This window comes from Apteryx mantelli, chromosome 12 (assembly GCF_036417845.1).
Source record: "Apteryx mantelli isolate bAptMan1 chromosome 12, bAptMan1.hap1, whole genome shotgun sequence".
Classification (NCBI taxonomy): Eukaryota; Metazoa; Chordata; class Aves; order Apterygiformes; family Apterygidae; genus Apteryx; species Apteryx mantelli.
In genome coordinates, this window is record NC_089989.1 from 13932068 (window position 1) to 13951322 (window position 19255).

The 19255-nt window shown below is 36.6% G+C and overlaps 1 protein-coding gene across 1 annotated transcript in view; it reads left to right on the forward strand.

Moving 5' to 3' along the window:
• Nucleotides 1-19255, forward strand: part of DOCK3 (dedicator of cytokinesis 3) — a 201483-nt gene that overhangs the window by 39795 nt on the left and 142433 nt on the right. Inside the window, exon 6 of the mRNA XM_067303645.1 lies at nt 13106-13254. Coding sequence (XP_067159746.1) covers nt 13106-13254 — 149 coding nt within the window. The remainder of the gene's footprint in view (nt 1-13105; nt 13255-19255) is intronic.

Consider the following 19255-nt stretch of genomic DNA (forward strand, 5'->3'; position numbering starts at 1 on the left):
TTCTGAAACTCAACGGTCTTGTCGCAAGACGTCTGAGTTGATCATGCAGCGTATTTCCATTTGCCATTAGCTGTCTGGAAGCATCTTCCCTAAAACGTGAAGATATTCTGTGCCTGAGCATAGCCAGCTCCTTCTACATGGTTCAGGGATGTCCGTATTGACCAGACAGCAAAATCAAACAGCTCCTAGCTTTCGTTAGCTTTGTGTCCTGGGCATTACTGTTTAAAATGTCATTACATCAATATGGGTTTTACATAGCTCAAAATGGCTAAAAGGACCAGAAAGAATAATTATTCTGACTAGGGGGAAAATACTCAAGTATAATGGCATTCAGATTTTCATTTTCTCAGTTTTGTGTTTAATCTCTGCTCTTCCAGGAGAAATAATTCCATTATAATGCAGAACAGAAGTATAAAATTTGAAAATCTGAAGATTTTTAAGTTAGGGAATCCTGCCAGGTGACCTTCTGCTGACTTTGCAAAAAAACCCAAAAACCCCCCTGAAATTAAAAGTAAAAAATTTAAAAAAGTCACTTCCTATTGGTCTTCTGTGCTGGGCAGGGAGTGTTATTTTCTGATCTCTGCCAAGTAATTGCTTATGTAGAGAAAACTAAGACTTCTTAACTGGATTAGAGTTGTGCTAAACATCTGTATGTGAAGTAGTAGAAATCGATTGATTCTCTATTTAAATTGCTAGGTAAATGGGTTATTTTTTCCCCTAGAGTATTTTTCTCCACTGGACAGTGGTATCTGATTTTGAAAGCTCTCAGTTACGGTTTAGTATTAGAACTTTTTAATAATTCAGGAGATACTGTGGTGGTTTGCCTTGTTCTTTTTTCCCCTCTTCTTAAAAAAAGGTTAGGATTAATGTTTCCAGTGTGTGTAAACAGCTGTGACTTTACCAGTAGCTTTGGTTCAGTTGTTGTAGGGTGAAAAAATTGTAAATCTATGAACCTTAGCTTATCATTTATTTTTAACATCTTGAGTAAATTGGCTGGCTAAAGTCCATCCTGCCTAGAAAAAGACTTTTTTTTTAATTGTCTCTGCTGCTGTTAAATTCACAAGAGTAAATGCTACATGTAAAATGTGAAAGTCAACTATTGCTTTCTATTAATCTCTGGCTAAATAGCAAGATGCTCCTAATCTAAAGTCAAATTTTTTGAGAGGAACAGGTGGGAATTATTAACTACAAATTTATTTAATGTTTCATATTTTACCATAATTTAAGGAGGCTACTCTGAATACCTCTAAATGTAGAGATGTGGAAATTATGGTTAATGTTAGTGCCAAGTAGTTGATTGCAGAATAAATACTGTACAACAAAACCTGAATTTTCCTGTTACTTGCTGACTCTGAAACAGACTGTTGTGACCAAAATCATAAGCGAATGACAGATGCTATCACAGGTTAAGGTACAAGCAACCACTATGCCTTTTTCACCTAGAACTGTTCCTCTCAAGTTCCTCTCTTGGAGGAATAAAATTTACTGGAACCTGTCTATGAAAAGTGTAGCAGAAAAGTTTGCAGTTGAGCAATATTGAAATGGCTTCGCTCTTTGGGATTTTTTTTTGTTTTTTTTTTCCCTCTAAGTTGCACAAGAAAAATACAACTGGAAAACTATTGAAATACATTCAACCCTCATCTTTAGGTATTCACAGAAATGTTGTATGACAAATGGTGGTATCACGCCCCGGATCATTAGTTAAAAGGAACAGTAATCAAAGTGGTCTGCAAATACTGGTTTAAATACTGGAATAATCAAGTCTTTTGGTGGTGTGGGTTTTTTTTGTTTTGTTTTGTTTAATTTAGGTGCCCCAGTGCAACTTTAATACTGGCTTTGGGCAAAATCTCTGACATTATTAACTTGTGTTGAGTGAGCTGCGTTAACATCCTAACGGAGGTGAACACTTGTTAGAGCCGTTTAACATTACGTACATAGACCTAGTTCTACAGCCCCTGTGATTTCTGTTGAAGATTTTTCTTTTCCTGATGTGTTTGTCAGGTCCAAAGTAATAGTACCACTTCCAGACCAGTGCACGTGTGTGGATGAGAATCTTGTGCACTGTATGCCAGTTTATACCAGCATCTGCAAAAGGCGTGGAAGCATCAGGTTACACACTTCAGCTCCACTGGAGGTGAAGTTTCCCCTTAAACAGGGGAATGGCATTGGTAGTGCAGATGTTTAACTTAAACGCAATGAAAATGCTTTGGGGAGAAAGAGAGGTCTTTATCAACTTGAAAATTTGGCACACGAGTGTGAGGCTGTTTTAAGGGGGAAATAATTATCTGACAGCACTTGTTGTTATACACTGTATTCTGTTTCAATATCTTAATAGATATTTGTTGTGTAAGGCATAACTTGGACAATATGACTTGTGTTAACTATTGTGAATGTGCTAATTATTCACTAATCTACCTTCTAATAAAAATGTCATCAGATTTCTTCCAAGTGGAAATAAAAGCATTTGATGTTGCTAAAAATGACATTAAAGGTTCATTTAATTTCCCCAGCATAAGCATGTAGTTCTTATAGAACTTCTCATAAGTTCTCCAGAATATGCAAAATGACCTCAAAATATTGTGTTTTTTTTTTTTAAATCATTATTTTAATTTTGAAGAAGAATATGTCCCTTTGGTCATGGGCAGGAAGTTTTCTTCTAAATGTTATATTTTGTTTTGCATTTAAATAATTGTAAAGCAGCTCCAAAACGGTAAAAAACTGAGATTGGAAGAGGGATTAGGTAATATGAGTATTCATTTGACCCTGGCTGATTCTGGATCATCTTGGATGATATGATGTACTAAGTGTTCTAAGGATTTATACAAATGTTGGCATGTAGAAGAGAGTCATTCGGTAACACACTTTCAAGATGGATAACTGTTACTAAAAGGGCAGACTTTATTGAGCCAAATGAAATATCCTAATGGTCAAAGAGTTGAATATGGAGGCAGTAGTTATTGTATTTGTTTTAAGAAGGAACCCTTCCGCTAGGCTTCATTAAAACCATGTTTTTCTTTGAGAAATTTAACTATTAAAGAATGAGAACCACCTCAAATGGTGGTTTTGAATCCTGAACGTAAAAATGCCCCAGAAGCACAAAATGCAGCATTAGAATTACATTGATTCTCTCCAACTCCCTCTTTCTCATGTGATGCATATCTTCTTTCTCTTTTCAAGATCTGTGTTAATCTTGCTTTCCAGTTTCTTCCTGGTACTTCCAAGATAACAGCTGAAGTGGCTAAAAATAAACAATGTGTTTTTAGCAAGTTCTTCCATAAGTCTGTCGTAGGATGTTTTGGAATCTTAATTATGCTTTAGCCTTTGTGAAAAGTTGGTTGCCCTTTTATACTTTAATTTCTTCTCTGTAAAATACTAACCATCTACCATTCTGGTTTCAAATTATTTTATACTCTGCTCCCTCTTTTGGAGCAGTTTTACTGATTTGTCTGCTATCAGCTGTCTCCTTTTGAAATTCCTGTGTGTTGTCATTACATGAATTTAGGGGATGCTGAGATACCAGTGTTTAATTTCCTGGAGACATATATGGTATCTGCTGGCTCCAGAATAACAGAAAGTGCATGCAAAGTATGCAGTGAGAGGTAATGGTCTTTGCCAAAAGCAGCACTCCTGTGGTGACCCTGGCTATTGTGGAGAGAGGGTGTTGGGCAGGGCACCGTGCTGGAACAGGTCATTTTTAGTGTTTCCCAGCTCTGAGAAGCTATTGCAAGTCTCGTGATGTTTCCTGTTGTTCTTCAACCCCCAAGCTTTCCAATCTTACAATCAGGATAAGTGATGCCTCATTTAATAAATAAAAATTGTCCAGCTCTCAAGCTCAGAGGGCATCTTGAAAATGTGAGCCATGAATACTCAACACAGAAGGTCTTTATATATCTTCCTGAGGTAGGACAGCATAGTCTGCTGTAAAAGTCAGCAGTATTTATGTAGCAGAATTTTTTTTTCTTCTTTTTTTCCCCTGTAATTGGTCTACAGACATTTCTCCTTAGCTTGTCATGCTTCCACTTGAGTTGTGCTGACTTTGGGCAGTGGGATGTTTGGGGCCCCCTTCCTGTAGCTGTCTGAGTGTTCCTGGACTCTTTCAGCACTGTATTACTTGGTTCGAAAGTATTACTAAATCGACTAAAGATGGTGAAGCAGAGTGTCCTGTATTATCTTTTTGTTGTGTCCTTTTAACAGTTACCTGACGTGATAAAGCCAGTCAAACAAGGGAGGGGGGAGGGAAACAACAGGAAATTAGAAACCACAAAATCATCCTTGATGAAACGGCAAAAAACTTTTGTACATACTTTTCTTCCTTAGAAGGGAAAATAAACTTATCTTAAAAAATTGCAAGTTCTTACATTTCAAATTGAAAAAAAATTAAAAACATTTAATATGCAAAGGATTTGGAACTGGCTTCAATAAATGTAATATGGATCGAGAAGGGAGAGAGTGTTATTAGTGTCACTTGTTGCTGAATATGCTGAATAAAGAATTAAATCTCTAAGTTTGTCAGAATAATTATACCATTCAATTCCATTTCCTCAAGCTTTGTTAGAAGTTTATTATGACATTATGAAAAGAGGTTAATGTTGCCACTACTCCTAATGAATTAAAAACTTCAATCTAATTTCAACAAAATAACAGTAAAGCTGCAGTCTCTTCCACAGTCTCTTTATTATGCAGATTTTTCCAACCCTCAGCCACCATCGGTGGCAGCCAGGATTTGGTGGGCTGGAGACCAAGTGTCGGTTTAGGATATTTCTTCAACCAAATCTTTCCTGTTTTCAGTGTCCTTATTCCAAGGAGCCTCTCCTTATTCTTCCCTGGAGAATGCCAGTCTCCTTTCCTTACATCCTGTTTTTCTGTTAATTAAAAAACTAAACAACACCGATTTACACCCAGAAGACCTGTCTTATTTTGGCCAGCTCGGGTATATTTTCTTGCTGATAAAGAAAACTATGAGGATGTAGAGCCTAAAAGTAACAAAAGAATACAAGAGGTAATAGCACGAAGCCAAGCACCGAAGCCTTGTCAGATTCATTTAAAATTATTTCTGTGACTCTTAAATGTTGTTGTCTTTTATTTGTCCGAAGTTGTTGTTGTTGTTATCTAATATAACGCAGATATATGAAGTTATAAATTAGGAAAAGATAGAACGGTTAAAATAAGTCTTGAGTGCTAGTGTAATAACTCGTATTTGGAATTAAACCAGGAAAGCTGCTTGTAGAAGAAGATTAAAAAATATGATTTTCTTTACACCATACTATATTACTAACAACAGAAAATAGGGTCTGAATTTCATCTTTAGGTTGGACATTTAAGGTTTGTGAGATGATAGAACAAGTAGAAGCAGCTTCTTTTTTCTCCTGAAAGACAGTAATGTGGCACTAACCTCTCCTAAATACACTTTTCATAGTACTCTGTAGAAAGCTGTGAACTTGATGTGTTGATCTGTTAAATACAGAGCATTGTGATAATAGGTTTAAATGTTTGCTGCTGTCCTTCACAGACAGCAAAAGAGGTCTTTAAAACAAACAGACAAAAAAGTGCTTTTCAGGAATTAATAGCTTTTATAGCATTACGAAGACTTGTCCTCCTCTGTCTTGTGTGTGTTATTGCCTTAAATGTTGGTATTCCTGTAATATTACCTGGGTGCCTTTTTGAAAGATATTTATAGCCTCGATAAGCTGTGCTTTAGCAATATTCATTTAGTTTGGAACAGACACAGTATATTACCAGGTTTTTGGTCTTATTTGTGGATGGCTTTGATGTAAATATGCCATTTGATTTTTGGAGCAGATCAAATAATTGAGGTTCTGCATTTGTCATAGAGGGTTTTAATTTAATTGCTGTAGAAAAACTGTAGAAATGTGCAGTCCTCAGGGATCTGAAATAATTTTGGAGGGGCTCCAACTGTTACTTCATTGTACAGAGCTTCTTGTGCTAACCTCCTTCTCTATTTAAGAGCATGTAATGTGCTTTACAAGTTCTGCAGAAATGAAATTTCCTGTACATTTCAGAGAAATGGTGGGAATAATGAATGACGAGAAGAGTTTGCATGTATACTACAAGTTTGAGGATGCCCATATGAAAACACCTTCTTTATAGTTTAAGACTTCATATCACAGTTTTCATTCTTTCGAGATTTTTTGTTTGTTTGTTTTTTGAAACTCGGGGAAAGCTAGAATTCTTGTAGCTTCAGACCTGTCATTTATTCTAATAAAAGGGAAAAGCTTTTATAGCAAGATATCTGCTTATCTTTTAAAAGCTTTATTTTGCTGTTTTGCTCTTTTATTTTCTTTATTGATGCTCCATCATTCTTTGTTTCCATTTAAGTTTTCCTGTTACATCATGTGTTAGTATTTAAACCATTTTTAGATGTTTTCTTTGGCAAAAAAATCTGTGAAGAATTTATTAGTAGCAATGTAAAATAGTTTCTCTGCTTTAATGCACACTGCAAATTGAAATGCCCTCTAACTGTGAATACAGAAGGGAATCAATTTAAACCAGATTTACGTTAGAGTAAATAATTTCTGTTTGAGGCTGAAGGCTGTGAATATTTATAGGAGAAGATAAATGCTATTGACGTTAATGCATCCTTATTAAATAGAGAACTTCGGGGTAGAAGAATGAAAATAAAGTAAAAGTGAGGTGCCCTCCTTCTCCATCTGTTGCCTGTTTGAGAGATTAATGTTGTTCATCAAGGGTGGCGCTCTCTAAGAAGTGGGAACTGCACCCCCGATTCCTATGAAAACTGCAGGATGGTACCATACCCCATTCTAAATGTACTAGTAGTTTACCTACCTTCCTTATTTTTGCTTAATGTAACTTTTCACTCTGTTTTCTGTATTTTTTTTAACTGTTATTAAAGTACTTTTTAGTTCTATCATAAAACAGAATTAGACATCTAGGCACCCATGCATGTGTGTCTAGATTGAATTATTTGGGAATCATACTTAAATACTCAGCTAAGAGCTTTGGCCCATAATTTTCAAAAAATTGCAGGCTTTTTACAAGCAGAACAAGGCAGCCTAAAACAAAGGTAGACCATGTGCATCTCTCTCCTTCATTCCTTCAGAGAACAGGGCTTTCTGCAGAGCTCCCCTACCCTGTAATTCCTTCTATGTAAGCCTATAAGAACAGTTGTATTGCAACACGACAAAAGTTTGTTTAGTCCAGTAGCTTGTTTCCGTTAAACCTTATGTTTAGAGAGGAGGTAGCGGAATAAGGTAAAGATGTAAATATTTCTGCTGAGTCTTCAGCTCCTTACTTTACCATCTGTTCACCATCCATATTTTTATCATTCCATATGTTTTCCGACATTGGTAATACTTAGTTTCTTACCATTTCTTTTTAGAGTTTGTTCATTCAGCTTAGAATTATGCCATCTGTTGAACTACCTTTCTTTTTAGAAGTATGGGTATTTTTTCTATAAAACTGTATCGAGTTTCCTTTTATTGTGGAAAAACTTTGTGAAGACCTCATTTTGGTCTTTTTTGCCTGACTGCAGCTAAATTTGGCAGAAGTCTTGAAACCTAAATGAAGTACCTACAAGTTTTGTTTAAAATGGTAGCTTGGTAGAAGAGAGAGAATCTATTAGTACCTTGAACTGAGTAAAAATACGTAGTATGAATTCTGCTTACTACTAGGCATGAGAGAAACCCCCCCGTAGAAGCACAGAGAGAAGCATTAAGAATACATTGTTTGTATTAGACTTTGCACCTTCTTGGTAACAAAAACAGCCAGCCGCAAGCAATAGGTCTATGGAGGGTAGATGTTCTTGTCCTCACAGAAGTACATGTTTGAAAAGGAATTGACTCTTCTAAAATTGATCTGTTCTCAACATGATTTGATTAGGCTCCTCTTTGCATGCTTGCCTAACTTTTAGGATTTAGCGTTGAAAATTTTCAGTGATTCTGGCTAGGGGTGTCTTGACTAACTATTTTTATTTTATATTAAAAACTTGGGACATCCTTGCACCTACTCTTCAGAAATGCAACTGGAATGTGCTAAGGACACAGCTGGCCCATATAGGTTTGTACTAATCTTTTTTTCCATTGTGTGTTGGTATCACAACCTGCACGATAGTCACAACTCTTGTTTTTTAAATACTTGCTCATATTTGCCCACTGTGTTTTCTTAAATTCCTTTGCTTTTCTACAGGTGCCAGTCTGGATACCTGTTTATCCACACCTTCCACAAGTTTTACTACTTCAGTTTCTTTCCTTATCCCTAAGAATTCTTGTACTGACCTGTAAAGATTGACTTTTATTCATCAAAAGGCACCTCATCTGTGGTGCCCGTGACTTGACCCAACTGAGAATTACTAAACTGAGAAGTAGCTGGGATAATTGATATTTGTATAAATGAGGTATATGTCATATTTTGATCTGTATTACTCCTGCCTATCTTTTGCATGATATTTGTTTCCTTGTACTGTAGGTTCTTGAAACAGGGCAATCCTGCTCTGTTTACATAAAAAAAAAAAAAACTTTTGTTACTGGAAATACAAATCCATTAACAGTTTCATAGTCCTCACAAAAATGTGAGGACTATGAAATGCGAGGATGAGTTTCATCATGCAGTTCAGATAAGTGTATATGAAGGCCAAAGATCTTCTAATTAGAGTTGAGTTCATCTGTTTTGTACGAGAAGTGCAAACCCAGAAGAGAGAAGAGACTGTAGACCCGTAGTCAAAAAGCATCTTACATATTGTCAGATTGTGACAGTTATTTATCCTTCTTTATTCTTCCAGAAGAACAGTGTCTCTTTGAAGTAAAAACATATCCTTGTAATTGTTTAATACTAATTTGAATGATTTGAAATGAATTATCTGTTTATGGCAGGAAGTCTCATAAGAATGGCACTGTTTGGAAATAATTTGACTGTTAAAACATTTCTTGTAAAGTTTGTAGTTTTGTAGTGTTTAAGGTTTGTATGGTAATAATATTAAAGACTTTGGATAAGATTAAACTATGGATATAGCACAAATCTATAATTTCTAGCAGAGCTTTTTTATAAATTTTTTTTAATTAAAAAAAACAAATTTGGAGAGACTCGAGTTGTGTGTTGTTTCCATCCGCATTATTTCCTTTCATGCGCTTATGATGTTCGCAGGCTTTAATATCCAAAATTAGATCCCTAAATCTCTAACAAGAAACCTGGGAGAAGCCCACTCACTTGCCCTTATAAAAATAATTTTGTTTACCTCTCTCCCCCATTATAACCCAAGGCGATTGTATAGGAAGTGTCTGAAGGGACTTCTCTGTAGAAACACAAAATTGTAACTTCTTTATGATAGTGTTAAATGTATTCATGATAACAAGAGTGATTTTAAATGGGTCATCTTCCATAATACAACAATCTCATATATGTTTTCATGTCATGTGGTATTTATTTAGGGAAAAACACAAAGGTAGACTGTTTAATAATATCTCAGTGTATATTCACTGAGCTATTATTCACTGTAGGCATGAAACAGTGAATTAGTTGTTATTTTGAAGCATGAAACACCTTTGTCAGCCATCTTCTAATTTTAGAATCTTCACTAGGAGTATTGAGTAAGAGATGGAAAATGCATGCTCTGCTCTGCTTTTGTTTTTGTTTTGCAGATTTTGTATCGTTATCTGTTTAAAAAACAGAATACAAGAGACATCTTTTGACTTTTGATCTCCGTAGAATTAATAAGGGGTCATTAAGAGAAAAAAATAATGCCACACTTCCACTCTTTGAAGTGTAACTGTACGTGTGAAGGTTATCTAAGCAACACAAAGTGGGACTTGTCAGTAGTAATAGATCATAGAAACATGGGAAATGTATTTTGCATCTAGCTACAGGGAATAAAATAAGGCAACAAGGCATGCTGGAGGACAGGCTTGTGCTGCTTGTAATAAGAGATTCCTCAGTTCATTACGTCTATACAGATACTTTGTCCCTGACACACCTCAATTATTACCATAAAAATTTTTGCAAAAAAGTTTAATATTTTGGATACAAAACAATTGCCAGATATGTTCACAAATGTGCACACAGCAGATCGTTCTAGAGGGACTGCTAAGGTGCTCGTGGCTTGGTAACCTGTGACAAAGAGCAAGACGAAAAATAGGATGTGGTAGGTCATATGAAAATTCACTGTAAAGCAGAATGAACAGTTACATGTAAGACTGGCTTTTATTTTTATTTAGTTACTAACAAGATGAAAAAAGTTTCAGGTTTCTTTATGGGGCTACTCCCACTGACTAAGATTGCTCAGATGGCTATAGTCCTTAAAACAAGTTTTCTGAACATGTGGTGTCCAGGATCATCTGTTTTGATTTAAGCAGGATTCCTACCTCCATGTAAAGAAAACTGATTATCTTAGCTTAATGATGAGTTTTGGAGGGGGTTTTTTGTTTGCTTAATCCAGAGAGAAAGGCAGAGGAAAGTAATTAAAAATGTGTGGTCCTCTCTGCCAAATGGATCTTATTAGTTACTAGACTCCTGAGATCAGAAGGAGGGGATTATAAATTATTTCTTGACTGTTCCAAAACCTTTGCTACCTGCAAAGCTGGAATTTAACTACCTTCAACTCTGTTCTAGCTCTCCTTTGTCTCCCATAGGTGTTCTCCATCACTTTCATTGATCTTGCATCTGTGCTTCACTTCATAACTTTGCCTGAGATCACAGCTAATGCTCCTCTGGCTTTCCACAGTTGGTATCTACTCTCTGATAGTCCCCTCCTTATAGGGGACTAACTTGTATTTTCAGAAAAGGGCACCATATTTTTAGCGCTCTATCAATACTTGCTCATTATATTTAAAGCAGATGAAATATTTGTCAAAGAATAAGCCCAGGAACTGAAGCTGAAAAGGGCACATTGTCATGATCATGGAGTACAAGAGAGGTAGTTGAGTTTGGGTTGTATCTTGTTTTGTTTCAGCTCATTGATTAGGACCTCACATGATTTGCTATTGCAAAATTGTTCTAGAATCTCTTTTTTCAGTTATACTTGAAATAAGTGTTTCTGATACTTACTGTATGTTCTGGACTAATTTTTACAATATCGCCAGCATAGTGTTCTGCACTTGAATTGATGGGTAGCCTTGAACTGTTATTACTAGAGTGAGGGAAGTGACTTTTTCATCTCAGTGGGTTTGTTAGGGAAGTCTGAGTATGATGATTTTGGAGCTGATTCTAATGATCATCTCAGTGCCAACCATTTAATCAGCACTATACAGCTCATTTGTTTATTTGATAGTTCCAAATGCCAGTGCTTTCGTCTTGTGTCAAAAAAAAGTTACAACTCTTGTGCGCATAAAAACAGACATTTCCTATACCTATCATCCTCTTCCATTTGGATATGATTTGCTTTTGACCATGTTTAGTGAGAAAAGCTATCTCAGTTCTAGTCATTTAGACTTCTCGTCGACTATGCAGGGCACGCATCCCAGAATAAGCACATGTGATTTGCTGTTGTGTCTGGTCTCTGTGTTTCAATTTTTCAGATGGGACCACAGCTGATGTTGATACACAGGTGAAAGACTGTGCATCTTTTCATCTCAAAATTGTTAGATAAGAACATTGTATGATCCTGTCAGAGCTTCATGGGCTTCGGCAAGAGAGATGTGAAATCGGTTTCAAAATAATGAATTCTCGATTAAAATGGAGTGCCTTGTGAGATCTGTTTTCCTAAATCATACAAATCTAGTGGTCTTGTAGGAAAACTCAGGTAGACTGAAATTCTACTTTTTTTCAGTAAGATAGATGAAAAACGTTTTTCTACTAACATGTTGTAATAGCACACACTTATGTTTTTCTTTGTGGATCTTCCTCTGTCCTTAATGAATGCATATCTCCTCATTTAAGGAGCTTTCAAAAAACACTCATTTACGAGCAGAAATGCAATTACATCAAGCCAGTGTTGGCCTGCTGAGTCTCAGTTTAGTCCATGTGGTCAGTGTTTTCCCCAGATGAGATTCTGGCATCTCAAGCTTTGCACGCATTTGGGAATGGATCAAGGTTTTAAAAGACAGCATTCAACTGCTGTTGAATTGGGACGTTCACATGGCTGCGTAGACGGGAGCCTTCTGGCAAAACAATTCTCATTAATTTTGAAAGCGTTGGCCTTTCTGAGTATTTAAAGAAGATAGGGTCTTGGGTCTCCTTCATAGATCGTGGCTTTTGTGGCCTAGTAAATACTTCAAAACAGCCTTGATTTTTCTCGACTGGCATAGATCTTTCTGAATATCTTTGTGCTCGGCTTTCCCTGGAGAAATGGCAGATATGGGAGTAGCTTGGACACCCTTCCTTGTTTCAGGGGTGCTTTGGGTGGCCTTTGTTACTAGCCTCAGGGTTGCCCCTTTGCAGACCTTCCGTGTAGTTACCTGCTGGAGGGAGAGCATCCGTTTCCACGTCTGTCTGCCTTTGTTTCTTATTTGAAGAATATCGTTTTGTTAGAACAGGCTGCTGGGTTGGTTTGTTGGGGCTTGTTTGCCGATGATGGGAGGTGGTGTTTTACTATCTGCAGGAATTTCCCTCTTTTAAAGTAGCTGTACAGGTGGATTTTATCATTAATTGCTTTAGTCCCTTTTAGAATGCAGCTAATGAATAGTCATTTATTCCCTACCTAACACAGAAAACTGGGTAATTTTCAGTAAATGGAATACCTACAATATTAAAAGTGTTTTTCAGTTTTGGTGAATCGTTGTTCAACTGTTCATAGCAGTTATGTTAGCTACCAACCGAGGACAAACTTCTTCCCTCTATTTGTTACTTTAAGGCTAAAACTCTGAATTTATTACATGATTTGTATAAGTGATCCCGGTTGCTCACGATGAATCCTTTACCTATAGCTTTAGGTTCCATCAGAAAATGGACCCCTTGGCAGGATTGAGCCCTAAACTTGAGGAGTAGAAAGCAATCCAGTTCAAATAGTATCAGTGAATGCTACTTTTTGACATAAGTGTTTTAAAGCTTGTACAAACTGAATGCACCTCTGGGGTAATTATATGAAAAGCTGGTAATTTATTAATCTCTCCTCTCTTCTCTTTTGCTCTTTCTTTCTCTCTACCTTTCTCCCTTTCTCTCGCTCTCATTCTCTTCCCTTCCCCCAAAAATGCTTTTACAGAAACATAAGGTAGATCTTTTCTACAAACTGCGCCATGTGATGAATGAACTCATTGACCTACGTAGACAGCTGCTGTCAGGTCACTTGACACAGGATCAGGTGCGAGAGGTCAAGAGACACCTCACAGTGAGGCTGGACTGGGGCAATGAGTAAGTAAAGGTACCGGCTGGGTACTGTTTGTTCTAATTATTTTTAAATAGCTTTTATTTAAAAAAAAAAAAAAAATCTTTCTTTCTTCCAGGAAAATTTGCAAGCAGGTAAAATATTTGCATATTTGGAAATCAAATATAACTTTTTACAGCGCGTTTACTGCATAGTTCTTCCACTAGTACTATAAAATAAACCATTTCCTTATTAGTAGGGCTTTACTAGGGCTAACTGCACTTTCAGTAGTTCTAGGACAGTTTACTTCGTTTGTACCAATATAGTGAATATTAGGCCTGCAAAGATGTATCATTGGTACTAAAAAGTCATTTCTCCAACTGAAGAAGTGTTTTAATAGTTGGTGCAATAACTGCAGGATCTTACTCAGTGGAATCCTGCAGCGCGGACTAACCGCACTGACACGCAAGAAATGATTCTTGTGTGGGAGCTGAGGCTGCAGTATGGAAGTTTTTGGTATACAAATCTGTATATTTGTCTGCTGATTACATTTCTTGGAGGTTTAGTTCCACCATGATCAGTTCCGTTGTGATTTTTAGAGTTTTTCAAGAGCCAAAGAAGAGAGCAATTCAGATAGAAGCTGAAATGGCAATAAATTACTATTAAACGAGCCCTTCTCCAGAATCAGTTCTTAGAAAACAACAAATTTAAAGGAGGCATTCTAGTTCTGAGTTATAGCGTGTCAGACAGATAAGTTATGCAAGACATGCTCGTGACCTTTTCAAAGGAAATATCACCCTCCTCAGGCTTATAGCAACTGTTTTTCAGCTAGGAGTAGCATTGGTGTTAATTGACATGCAGAGGGAGGGGAAAAAAAAACTCTTAAGTTGCCAGCTAAGGAAGAAAGTCGAATGATTTTTCATTAACATATCTTTGTCATGACTCCATTCCTTAGTCACCTACTTCAGGACTCCCTCTGAGATGTACTTGATTACATTCATGAAGCTTTAGCTCTCCCCCTCGCTGAACTGAATTTCTCTTTTGGGGAAAGAAAGGTCTGTAGGACGTAGACTGATAGGCTACATCAGGTCACTGTTCTGCTGTGCAGTGTATAGGTATTTTCCATTGTCATTTCCACTAGAGTAAATGGGATTGAAGAAACCCTGTTTGAACATTCGGCCTAGATGTTTTTGCTCAAGGAGTGTATGCAGGAGATTAGCAACAGGAAGCTGCAAAGATGTCATGAGAAAAAAGATGAGACTAAACAGCGATGCTGCCAGGAAGGGAAGAGGCTGGTCAACTAGGTGACTATAGAAAGTTTTTTTAATAAAATAGAATAAAAAACACAAATTCATAAAATTAGAAATACGTTAAAACTTTTAAAAGCAAGTCCAATGACTGACAGCTATGGAGAAGCAGTGGAATCAGCAAGTATGCATATGTTCATGATTAAATTCCTCTGCTCAGGTTACCTGCAAACAAATGACAATTCTGTGTTTCTTACTGTATAAGAACAGATATTTATCGTCCCTAAAGAAAAAGGTACATGATATCAGAGATGCATGCTAAAACAAGGGAGGGTATCAGTGAAGGAACTGCATAAAAAAAAAGCATATGATCAAAGAGATATCTAATTGTATCTGTACCTATATAAATGTACAGATATAACAATATTTAAATACAAAAAAAAATGACTGGGAGTTTGGAAGGTCTTTCTGTAATCTCACCCTTTTCAGAGAATTTTTAGGAGAATTCTTAAAATATTTTATCTCCCCTCTCTGAGTTTTATTATGAAACTCATGACCCATATGAATTAATCTCTTAAGACGTAATGATTTCCATGTACACAGAACTTGCAGAGTAATGCCATTTCTCAAAGAATGTAATAATGTTCATTGCTACTGCTATCATATTTGAGATCTGCAAATAAAATAAATGAAAAATGTCATTAGTAACGTGCATTAATATTAACAGAGAAACTTAAATACATACAATTTGAACAGATCTGTAATTACTAAAGATGTAGTCCAATATAATAAGAGATTTTCTATGAGCAAGTAACTTTCAGAAAACAGGTAATCTGATATGCCTAATATGCAGTACGTATGCTTATTTAGTATAGGACCACTTTTATCCTGACCTTGAGCAGTAATGCACTGGATTATTTGGGAGGGACTGATGCAAACGTCCTGTCACCGCCAGTCAGTAGGGTGTTTTGTTTGTTGAACTGGTACCACTGCCCTTTAAATGCACTGGCAGAGGTTCTGACAGTTGTCCTTTGTGTTCCTATGGGAGCTGGCAGAAATCCAGGGACAAGTATACTCCCTAGGTTAGCAGTTAGAGATTTTTTTTGCAAAATAACTTGTTTGGGCCATTTTCAGAAGAAATGCATTAAACTTATTTTTTGCTTATTTCTTGTGCTCAGTCTAAAATCTTAAGAAATTCTGCTCTGTAGTTTGGTTTGTTAAAAATATAAAAATAATAATTCATTTTATAATTAATGCTGCTAACTTTTTATACTGTTCCTAGTCATTCTTATAATGCAATACTGTTTTCCACTTATGGCAGAAAGTTAGTGAATTCCCTGTTGTTTACACATTCTTTTCCCCCAGTACAAAACTATGATCCTGGATACAAATTCCTTTTTACGATGTTTTGTTACCTCTTCCAGTTATCCACAGTTAGCTTGTTTTCCTATGCATGCAGTGACTGGTTGCAATGTAGACTCTATATCCCAGTTGCTCAAAAGAGCAGAAATTGCTACCTTTAGATAAGTGTCTTCATGCCTTTAGACTTGTTTTTAAGGATGCTTCTATGTATTTTCACACAGCTAAAATCTCGTATACAATCTCTTTTCTGTGTATCTTGCTAGGTTTTACACAGAATATAACCAATACTTTTGGTTTTTAAAAATGTTTCACTCTGTGGTTGTTAGAACATTGATCCACTGAAGTCTGAAATGCTATTGGAGGTGTCCGATAGTCTGTAAGTAATGAGGAAAATTTTCAGTCAAAGGTTATTCTTTTTCATGTAAAATGTATTAAAAATAATTTGCACTGGGGAAAAAAAGTCTTCCAAATGTAATGGTAAATTGCTGCATGTTTTGCATAGAAAGATCCATAGTTGGCCAAAAGTTGCAAACGAATGTTTCAAACAGAAATTATCTTTCACACCATCATCCAAGTAAAATAAAGCTACTTTTGAAAGGCATGGTCTTTCTCATATCTTAAAACTCTAATGGATAAGCTTTTGGCTGACTGGTTAGCATGTGTGTACCAAGCGATCCCTGGGGAAGCTGCCAGGCGGAGCACATGCTGCCCCTTGGCTGCGCTGGCCACCGGAGGAGCTCAGAGCAGCGCATTGCAGTTTTGCGCACAGAAGGAAAACTCGGAGGCCTTTGCAGCACGGCTCGCTCCAAATGTTTGCCACTGCCTTTTTATATAAAATCTCATAATATTAACAGTTCCATTATATGCGTCTCTAGCTACCAGTCTCATAACAAATGGCTGTCAGCGCTGTGAGCTTTTCACCGCTGCTCTGATGTGACTGAATATTTGACTAGTACAACACTACTCTAGGAGTAAGCAGTTATTCTAATAATAGCTCCAGGAGTTGGTTCATAGTTTAGATAATTGGTTCACTGTTTATGTAACTGTTTTATCCTCTTTATATCTGGGAGGTTCTACGGTCTCTGCTTTTTATCAGCAGCTTAATACTGTAGCTTTGAACGACGCTATCTGCTGCTGGTTAAATTTTGATAGTGCTGTGCTTCAGCAGAATTTGTCTTTCATTCTTGAGATGGCTGTCAAAGATCGTGAGCTAAGTCAGGTTACTCGCACATTTGGGCTTTTAGTTTCTAGGCTGGAATTAAAACTTGACCAGGCTTTACAGCCCTTGCATCCCATTTCATTTTGATGCGTGGGATGGCTGAAGAGGAACTGGTCTAAAGAGCGTTTGATATTTGGAGCTGCCCGGGAGAGCTAAAGAAATCCTTATTACGGTAATTGCCACTGCTGCATCAAAGGTGATCAGACTAGGAGTGAACAATTTAAACAACCGTAAGGAAATGCCCGTAAGAAGGCTGCAGAAAGAATAGTTGTCATTTTTGTCCAAATATATAATATTTTTTTCCACTCCTGAATGTCCCTAAATTAATGTGATGATTGAATAGGCATTCAAATTGTGAGGAACTCTCTTGGATGTCAGTCTTTGAGGAGAACATCAATAACCTCTCTCTGTAGCCTCATACTTTCTTGTTCAGAAGTATTTGCTGTCATTTTCTTTAACCAATTCCTTACTAAGATTACATTCCTTCTACTAGTCCCCATCTTTTTCATTTTTAAGAAATAGTTTCTTATGTTTTACTCATATCTTGATAGATTAGCGCCCCTGCAGTTTCTTTGTATGCAAAATACCTTAATTTTGTCAAAGAAAGTGTATTAGCACAGTCTAATTTTCACAAACACATTTGCATATATTCCATTTTCCATAACTTCTATGTTTTATTTCTTTAAAATCTTATTTAAAGTCTGCACATGGTTTGTGTATAGCTGTCAATCATTTCCTTTCCCTTCTCCACCTTTGTAAATGTATTTGCATAAGGTAAATGTGCATGATATTAAATGAGGCTTTGATGTAGTCAGAAAAGGAAGAAGGAAAATCAGTGGCTGGAAAATTAAAGTAAGAAAGATTGGAAGGAGAAACAAAATGCACATTTTTGGAGTGAAGGGGATCAGTTCTTAAGCAATCTAGAGATGCAATGAGTTCTCCCAGGCTCCTCTTCAAGAGTAGATGTGCTTCTGGAAAGCATATTTTAGGCAAATGACAGTATTTCTGCAAGGTTCTTCCGCTAAGAGCGGTTGTGACTTGTGTTTCATGAATTCTAAATGTCTGGTATTCATATTCTAAATATGTGGAAAATATAGAAGTTCCCCCAATAAAGAAAAAGTAAATCTCTACTTCTAAAGACTGGCTGTGTGGAAAAGGAGGACTATCTGAAGGTCAGCTTAACCGACCTTGTCCCAGGCTGGTTGTATCAAGAGATGTAGTTGAGAGCGTTGGGATTTTTTCCTAGCCGTACTTTGGAAATGCTTCTGAAAGGCAGTTAAGGCAGAATAAAAAACACAAGAGTTTGCTTGTAGAAGGAAGCACTGCAGAGAGGGGAACTGTCAAATGATCAAAACGCCATGTTACCTAATTTTCACATACACTACATTTTGCAGAAATCCTGCTCAGCAGCCCTGAGCTGGTGCTCCTGCATTCCCGCAGCATTTTATAATAAATAGGGTAGTAGCCCACTTTCACTATTATTGTCATTTCAGGCATTATGTTGTCAGTCCTTTGCAGGCAAAAATAATTGATACAAATTGAATGTTTGTGTAAACATGAACTGCAGCCTACCCAATAAATGAGAGGATGTTAGTACTCGAGGAAAAAGATGCCTTTATTTGCTGGGAGCAAATATTGTGCAGCATTAACATAGTATTAGAGAATGATGATCTTCTGGGCTGGAAATCCATGGTGTTAAGGGATTTGACTAAAAATAAGATGTGATAGATAAGTTTCAAAGGGATGCTACTGCAGTCGTGTTGAATGTTATTAAGTAGAAGGTAATATCTTTGTCATGTACTGAGTAATGAGTCCAACCACTGTTTGACCATACCTCTCTAGAGAGTTGAAATTATGAGAACAGAACAACATCAAGCTATGATTAGCTTTGGCAGTTTTTCTGTAAAACTATAATGGTCATTTGTAACTGCATGGAAACTATAATACTTTATTCTGTGCTTTTGGAAGCATTATTAGGAAGTCATCTGCTGTTGTTATCCCTATGCTGAGGAGCGATTCCTTCCTGAATACTCTTAGAGGGAGCAAGTGTGTGTGTGTGTGCGTACACATGTGGGCAAGAGGTTATTTTGAAAATGGATGAGGTTTTCAGGCTCAGGAGAAGTTTCTCTGTAAAGGAATATGATGATCACTGATCTTTTTTATATTTTTATACATTATATATATATGTTTATAGATATAGCTATAATGTATAAAAATTTT